An 8619-nucleotide genomic window follows, 5' to 3' on the forward strand; every position below is an offset into this window, starting at 1 on the left:
TGACGCGCCGGGGGCGTGGCGGGGCGCGGCCACGTGAGGGGGCGGTCGCGCGCCTGCGCAGCCTGGTCACGTGCCCGCGGCGGCGGCGAAGGGAGCCCAGTGGCGCCATGGCGGTGCCGGGCGGAGGTGGGCCGGGATGGGAGGGGAGGGGAGGGATGGCGGCATGGCGGCATGGCGGCGTCGTCCCCGGCTCCCCCAGCGCGGCCCCTCCGGCAGAGAGCAGAACCCGTGCCCTGCGCGGCACCGTTTCCATTGGTAACGCGCGGCGACCGGTACCGGGGCCTGGCACCGCCTGAGGGCCCGAACCGCCGCAGGACGCTCTGGAGGCGGCTCCCGGAACAGGGCTTCTCAGCCCGCGCCCCGGCATCAGGGGCATGACCTGCGGGAACACCGAGGAGTGTGAGGAGTCCCGGGGACAGAGTCCGAGTGGGTCTCAGGGGCTCTGGGGGGTGGTCTGAGACCCTCGACGTAGGGCGTGGGGCCTGGGGGTTCCCAAAGGCCCGGGGAGAGTGCCAAGATCCATAGGCTGTGTGACTGGGTGGAGATTCGGTGTCCCTGGGGAGGCCCTGGGCAGCTGGCAGGGGGCTGTGGGACAGCAGTTCTGGCACTGAGCCTCTCCAGGTGCCTGCAGGTGTGAAGGAGGACTCATTCAACGTGCTGGACCTGGCGGAGTACACCAAGAATCGGCCGTGGTGGCGCAAGGTCTTTGCCCCCAGCTCGGGGTCAAGCGCGGAGAAATACAATGTGGCCACACAGCTGGTGATTGGAGGGGTCACGGGATGGTAAGATGTGCTGGGGTTGCTATTGCTGCTTGTGGCAGGCAGGATGCCTGTGGGCATTAACCATGCTTTTGGGAACACACTGACAGGTGCAGGGTGGTCAGCTGGCAGTCTTTCAGAGAAGGCAGGTGTCCAGCTTGCTCAGCCAACTGTGCCCTGGCATGCTCTGCTGAACTGTGGGAGGTCTTAAAAGCTGTCTCTGCTGTGGAGCTGAAGAACTGAGACTGTCTCGTAGGGAAGAAAATGGCATCAGGCTTTAATTTTTGAGATGAGATAATTCTCCTTTAACTTCTGGTATAAAGTGGTAGTTTTGAATTTAGGACAGGCAAATATGAGCCTCTTGGAACAAGGATACCGTCTTCCCTGGAGGTGGATGTGCTTCAGGCATCTGCACAAAAATCTCCTGTGGATGTGGCTTATTGGGCCTGTGGGCATGGTTCCTGGGGTTTTGTGTTGCTTGTAGCAAGTGCTGGTGGCTTTTGGCTCTATTTGCAACTTCATTTGTGCAGCAGTGTTGTTTGAGTTGAAAGCTTGGTGTAATCACACTGCTTTGCTTCTTGCTGTGCCTGTGTTCTTCATCTGGCACAGGGGTAACCATTTAAAAGTGTAAGACAGATCACCATTTTCTGATAAAAATAGGAGCTGGCTACCTCTCTCTTGTATCTTCACTAAGTGTGTGTATTCAGAAATGGGTAGGAGCACGTTGCTGTGTTGTTTTGCAATGCTGATAAGGAAACTGTTCAAAGTAAAGTCTGGTTTGGGTGATAACAATACGCTAGCCCTTTGCTGCATGATTGAGCAATGGGGTGGCGCTTGCTTGAGTTCTGGTGGCTGCAGTGATGTCTTTCATGTCAGAGAGCATGTAACCCAGTTTGGACACCACTTTAGGCCACTGCTGTCTGCTTGTTTCAGCATTTTTCTCTTCTGAGAAATGAAAAGTAAGCAATTGTTTGGGCAACAAAGAAGCTTGCTTTGTGATCTGCTCCCCATGCTCTATCATGGAGCAGCAGCAGATGTGCTGCCTAATTTCCCTTCAGAGATGATACCAGCTCAAAAAAAAAAAAAGCTAAAATCACTTGTTGATTTGGGTGAGATCACGTGTTTCCCATTACTCCTTTGGGAGAACGTTGATGTTGAAGAGGTAAGAATCAAAACTGCAAAAGGCAGTGATAGTGAGAAGTAAAAAGCTATAAAGCATCAGTTTTGGCTGGGCACAAACCTTTTCTCTTTCTGGTTGCACGTGGGTTTCTTCTGCCATTCGTCAGGCTGCCTCTGAGTTGTGGGTAATTACTGCCAAGGCTGCCTTGCCTGTGGGAAGCATGCTGAGGAGTGTGTGCTTGGTATCTCATTCACCTGACTGGATCCTGGTTGATTTGTAGGTGTACTGGATTCGTCTTCCAGAAAGTTGGAAAGCTGGCAGCGACAGCGGTGGGAGGTGGCTTTTTCCTACTTCAGGTGTGTATGAATAGTGGGCTAGGCTTTCCAAGAACTGTGCTGGCAGGGACAAAGGGCTGTCTAGTGATCATTATTTGTTGGGACATGTGGGGCCAGTTCGCTGCTCTGCCAGGAGCTCTGTGTGGCCATGGATGTCAAGGGTGTGTGTTCCCTGGGGTACGTAGATGCAGCAGCAAAGCAGGATCAGTGTGTGTAAAATTAAGGATTGCCAAAAGGTGCTATCCATTTAGGGTCTGCTAACAAAGGCCAGGCCAAAGACATGTGGGGGCTGTTATCGCAGGGGCACCTGGGTGAAGCAGGAGGCAGCCTTCAGCTGTGGCAAAGCATGCTGCTGCTGCTGCAGGACTGTCTGGTCAGAACTGGCTACTGTACTTAATCCTGTGCCTGTGGAGATGCTGTTCCTGGAAGAACAGCCCTGGCTGTCAAGAGGGATTTGTCTGTGTCTGTGATATGGTTCTGGTCAACCTGGCTACTTGAGGAGTCAGGCCAGCACAGATGGGGCTCTCTGTAAAGCATTGGGGAAGAGAAGAGAAACAGAGATCTCTCTCTGTCCTCAAGCATTTCTCCTGGTTTCCGAGATCCCTGGCACTGAGGGGAGCTGCTCAAATGTGGATTTCTAGCTTGTATGTCCTGCATGAGGCAGAATGGCTCTCAGGCCTTGCTCAGCAGTCTTATTTGTTTGCTTCTCAGGTGCTGTCTCATGTGTGACTCGTTGTCCCTGGTCTTCTGGCTCTGCTTGTTATGAAAGCCAAAAGCTTGCTCTGAGCAGGGAGAGTTTCACTGCTGAATCATCCTGACCAGATAAAATACTTAGAGAGGAACAGGCTATTAATAGCTGTGTCCACCCACAGCAGCAGGAGAGCTGCAGAGTCCCAATGATACATGTGGCAGTTGTGAGGGGGAGGTGATGCCAGCTTTACATTAGAGAATAGAGGCTGAAATAGGCTAAGCTGCAATGTGTGCCCTGCTGTTAGGGGATTACTGTGGGATACAGATGTTGTGGGACAGTTAATACAGCTGCAGGGGTGGTCCTTTGTCCAATTTTTAAGCTAGTGTGCTCATCCTCTCAGCCCACTGGACCAGTGTGTGGGAGGTGGCTATGGTCAGGGAAAGTGGGTGGGCAAGGGGGTCTGTTTAGCCGTGGTCGTGTAGGACTTTACTCCAGGAACTTTCTTTCCACTCCTCAAAACTCTAGATTGCAAACCACACAGGATACATTAAAGTGGACTGGAAGCTGGTAGAACGGGACGTGAACAAAGCCAAGCAGCAGCTGAAATTTCACAGCAGTGGTAACAAAATGTCTCCAGAAGTGAAAAGCAGAGTGGATGAGGTGAGACAACTTTCCCAGGGTGTGTGCAGGTGCTTAGGTGGAGGGACAGCAGAAAACAGGATTGACTCCTGGGCTCTTATGGATCTTCCATTGTGCAAATACAAGGAGAGAATGCTTCCATTCCATGACAGCAAAACTGGAGAGATGGCAAAGGCTGTGGATGTTGTCTACCTAGACTTTAGTAAAGCATTTGACACCATTTCCCACAGCATTTTCCTGGAGAAACTGGTTCCATACCCTTCACTGGGTAAAAAACTGGCTGGATGGCTGGGCCCAAAGAGTTGTGGTGAATGGAGTTAAATCCAGTTGTTGGCCGGTCACAAGTGGTGTTCCCCAGGGCTCACTATTGGGGCCAGTTCTATTTAATATCTTTATCAATGATCTGGACAAGGAGATCAAGTGCACCTTCAGTGAGTTTGCAGGCAACACCAAGTTGGGTGCGAGTGTTGATCTGCTTGAGGATAGGAAAGCTCTACAGAGGGATCTGGACAGGCTGGATTGATGGGCCAAGGCCAGTTGTATGAGGTTCAACAAGGGTCACAACAACCCCATGGAACGCTACAGGCTTGGGGAAGAGTGGCTGGAAAGCTGCCTGGTGGAAAAGGACCTGGGGGTGTTGGTCAACAGCCGGCTGGCTGAATATGAGCTGGCAGTGTGCCTAGATGGCCAAGAAGGCCAATAGCATCCTGGCTTGTATCAGAAATAATGTGGCCAGCAGAACTAGGTAAGTGACTGTCCCTCTGTACTCAGCACTGGTGAGGCTGCACTTTGAATACTGTGTTCAGTTTTGGGCCCCTCACTACAAGACATTGAGGTGCTGGAGCATGTCCAAAGAAGAGCAGCGAAGCTGGTGAAGGATTTGGAGCAGAAGTGTTATGAGGAGTGGCTGAGGGAACTGGGATTGTTTAGTCTGGAGAAAAGAAGGCTCAGGGAGACTTTATCACTCTCTACAACTGCCTGAAAGGAGGTTGTAGCGAGGTGGGTGTCTGTCTCTTCTACCAAGTAGCAAGTGATAGGACAAGAGGAAATGGCCTCAAGTTGTGCCAGGGGAAGTTTAAATCGGATATTAGGAAAAATTTCTTCACCAGAAGGGTTGTCAGGCATTGGAACAGGCTGGCTAGGGAAGTGGTTGAGTCACCATCCGTGGAGGTATTTGAAAGACGTGTAGATGTGGTGCCTAGGGACATGGTTTAGTGGTCGACTTGGCAGTGCTAGGTTAATGGTTGGACTTGATCTTAAAGGTCTTTCCCAACCTAAGTGATTCTATGATTCTATCTATGCATATTTGAGACAGTCAGGGTGGCTTCTAGGCATGACACCAGCTCACTGTGTGTTGCTGCAAATTCTTTGGGGTTAGGAGAAAACGTGCTGGGGTTGCGTGGAAAAGTGTCTCTTCAGTCTGACAAGAAAAGCACAGCAGAGTGGCCTAGTTACCCTGGACTCTGCTATACCCTGGTCTGGCATGCACAGCCAGCAGCCCCTTCTGTCAGACTGATCGTGCTGGTTGTGAGAGAGCCTGGGAGCATGTAGGCTTGGACTGCAGCTCTCAGAGGATCTGGGTTGCACTGGGACTGGATCAGTTCAGGAGCTGTACACGCAGCAGGGAGATGAAGGAGGAGAGGTCGTTAGGCAGGATACTTTCCCAGACCCAAGCAGTGGCCTGTCTCTGAGCATCACTCACCTTGGAGAACAGCTTGAGGGATGTCTTCTTATGGGGAGGGTGGGTGGGTGACCTGCTGTTGTTGAACGCTGTTGGCTCTTCTCTCCCCTGCTTAGGTGATCATATTTCTGAAGAAGAATATTATCCTGACTGGAGGGTTTGCTGGAGGATTCCTGCTCGGAATGGCGTCCTAGAAACTGTGCTCGACTCTCCCTTCATGCCCAGCCTTCCCTCCCCTCCTCTACTGCTGTTCTCTCTCACTTATAAAGTCAAGGGATGTTGCCAACAGGCTCAGTCCCTTCTGCTCACAGGTTCCAGCCCTTGTTTCTTACAACACTGCTTCTGATTTCCAACTTTTTCTGCTGTCTGGGCTGTTAGGGTGCTGGGATCAGTCTGAAAGCTTATGACTCCTGGTGTATTGCTGTGATTCCTTTCCCCACCAAATATGTCCAGTCCCAGATTTTCTGATGAGCTGCAGCCTCATAAACACGTAGTGGCAGAGAAATCTCTTAAATGTGCCTCTTTCCAGGTGCTCAGGGCTGTTACATGTACATCTGTCTGCCGGTATATGTGTACAACAGCTGTCAGCTGTTCACTGCTATTTAGCTTGCACTTTTTATGCCCCGGTACCTGAAAGCCTGTGCTTCATTCTGCACAAAGATGGTGTGTGCAATCCAAAATATGCTCAGTTGTGCTGGGGTGGATGCAGAAGTGCCAGGGGACAGACTGGGCTGTGTCTAGGGCAGGTGGATAAGGAGCAAGTTGATGCTATATGTGGTGGTGGGGGTTCTCCTGCCCTCTCCCCACCATTGCATTGCACATAGATGGCCGTTTGGCTTCTCCTTTGCTGTTATTTGTACCCTTACTGGAATTGCAGCACTGGCACTGCTCATGGAAACTGAGCACCATGGATGACTCTCCAGGCCCTTTCCTCATCACGAGTTCTGAAAGTCACCAAGCTTCCTGCACTGTAGAGCACCTTTCTCACTTGCTAGCTGACTGCTCAAGCCTTTGAAATGTGCTGAGGCGCTCTCTTGTGGTGGGCAGTCTTCCAACGTGCTTGACTTGTCTGTGTCAGGCTAGCTGGCACAGGTGGTGTGCGTTTCAGCTGTGCCCCTTACAGTAAATCACCTTGGGCCTCAGACTGCTGTTTCTAAGTCTACCATGACCTTCTCTGGCCACTTTGGTGTTGGTGATGCTTTTAGAGCTGTAACCATGTGGGACAGGACTGTAGACAGGAAATGCATCCCTGTTTAGGGTACATTGTACTGGTCCAGGGTCCCTGTTGCCAGCTCTACTGGAATCGGGGGGTGGGGGGAGGATGCGAAATCGAGTGCAGTCCTTTACCTGCCTTTGCTGAGCACAACCCTCTCTGCGAGCAACTGAAATGACAAAACTGTTGGGTAAACTAGGTTGTGTTCTTGTGGAGTGGCTCATTTCCATACTTTCTGCCTTGGTTATGTTCTTTCCTTCTTTGGATTTACCATTGCCACAAAAAAAAGCTGCTTGCTTAATTCCATCAGCTGCAGCCCCTCTGCAGGTCATGAGGCAGCCCAGATGCAGAGTTCAACTGCTTTTGGACAGTCTGTCCCAGTGCAGCTGTGTGCAGAGCAGAACTCTAATAACCTACAAGAGAAAATTACAAAAAAAAAAATCCCTTAGAGGTGTTCTGCATTGGCTGCTGGGCTGGCATTACTGCTTTCCAGAGTGTGGGGACTTGCATGACGGTGCGGTGATGTCCTCCAGCAGGTCCATATAGGATTCTTGCCAAGAATGTTTTTTTTTAATGTGAAAGTCAGCCCATCCTTCAATGGGAAACATGCTAGGGAATGATGATGTGTGTGGGTGATCAGGATGCAGTACATGGCACAGCGGCTGCACCCCATCTCCCGCGCTGTGTAAGGCCTTTCTGATCATCTGCTGCTACTCTCAGTATAGCTAGAAATGGGTATCTTCCCCCAAAGCTGCTGGACATTCTTCCACCAGAGGTTTTGGGATGAGCACTTGCAGTTCTTAATTTTGCTTCAGCTTTGTTGATTGAAGTGTCACTGTAGCAACACATTGATTTAGCTGAGGTTTTTCTCACCTTCAGGATCTGAAAAGACGCTGCAGGTAATCAGGAAACAGAAGTTGGTATTGTTGCTCCTGTTCTGCCATACATGGCCAAGGAGAATGAAAGAGCAGCTGGGCTCATGTTCTTTTAATGATGGTCTTCCTAAAAGCCATTTAGGACTGCAGGAGTGATGTGATACAGCAAATAAGTCTTCAGTAAATTGATGTTTGGAAGTGGAGTAACAGATGGTGGTGGTGGTTTTGGTTTTGGTGGTTTTTTTAGGAACCCTGCAGGGCTGAAAGTGCATGAATTGATACATTTGTATTGCAGGGTATCTCTTGTTCCTCTAGGAAAACAGCATTGCTGTCCCTCTGCCTGGTCTGCTGCATAACACAACTTCTTCTGAGATGCACTAATCTCCACAAAGCTTTCTCCAATGACAAAACTCAAAGTAAATCATTAACAGACCTTAGGGATGTTTTTCAGCCTCAAATAAGCCGCTATTTCTGCCCAGCTGCAGGGAAGGGTGTATTGGGTTCTGCTACATGGGGTCCTGACTTGCTGCTACAGAGAGAAGTGGCCCAGAGAGGGAGTTAAAATGCCTCTGTTGCTGCTGGAAGGGGAAACAAGTGACAAATTCATGTTGAGTTTGATGTGAATGCAGGCAGGGAATGAACAAGGACATCAGGATCTGGTAAATCAAAGGCAGTGTCGGGCTTGTGGCTGGCACCATTTGATGCTGTGGGCCTGCACTGGAAGCTTTGATGTTGAATGAACCTCTGTGGGGATGCATTTTCATTATTGCAGGTGCCAAGATGAGGTGTTCCCCCCCGCCCCCCCCCTCGCTAGTTTTGGTCTCGTTTCAACAACTTCTGGTGTCTGTTCCACTATAAGGTTTAAAACTCATTAGGCTTTTAAAGTGTTTTTATATATTGTATGTAAATGCTTGTTGAAGTGATATTTTATTAAACAGTTTTGCTCTAATAGCTTCTATGTGTGAGGTCTGTTGACTTCTTGGGAACCAGCATGGTTTTGTCTTACCCTGCATGTTGTGTTTGACTCACGGGAGCAGTTACAGCCAGTCCAGTAGCATGAAGCCACCAGCCTTCCCTTTCCTCTGCAGGTAACCATGGGCTGTCTTAATAAATCCCTCCTTGATGATCCTGGCACCAGTCACCCATGTTCCCAGTAGGTGGGATGCTTCTGGGGCAGGAGGTTATTCTGCTGCCAGCCTGGCTTCAGAGTCTCCCTGCTGAGCAAGTTTGCTCCATCCAAGTAGAAGTGGGCATGGAGATGAGGCTTTTCTTCTTAATAGACACAACAGAAGACTAAGTATTTATTT

At 50.3% G+C, this 8619-nt stretch overlaps 1 protein-coding gene across 1 annotated transcript; it reads left to right on the top strand.

Annotated features, from left to right (window-relative positions):
* Positions 1-2: 2 nt before the first annotated feature.
* FUNDC2 (FUN14 domain containing 2) lies at positions 3-8263 on the top strand. Its single transcript, XM_069811248.1, has 5 exons — positions 3-126; positions 632-782; positions 2159-2234; positions 3430-3564; positions 5341-8263. Exons 1-5 carry the CDS (start codon positions 108-110, stop codon positions 5416-5418), a joined length of 459 nt encoding a protein of 152 aa, XP_069667349.1. The 5' UTR covers positions 3-107; the 3' UTR covers positions 5419-8263.
* Positions 8264-8619: the final 356 nt, after the last annotated feature.

The sequence above is a fragment of the Haliaeetus albicilla genome, chromosome 23 (genome assembly GCF_947461875.1).
Source record: "Haliaeetus albicilla chromosome 23, bHalAlb1.1, whole genome shotgun sequence".
Classification (NCBI taxonomy): domain Eukaryota; kingdom Metazoa; phylum Chordata; class Aves; order Accipitriformes; family Accipitridae; genus Haliaeetus; species Haliaeetus albicilla.

Coding starts and splice junctions, on each gene's coding strand:
- FUNDC2 (XM_069811248.1), top strand. Junction 783..2,158: donor ATTGGAGGGGTCACGGGATG/GTAAGATGTGCT, acceptor GTTGATTTGTAG/GTGTACTGGATTCGTCTTCC. Junction 3,565..5,340: donor TGAAAAGCAGAGTGGATGAG/GTGAGACAACTT, acceptor TCCCCTGCTTAG/GTGATCATATTTCTGAAGAA.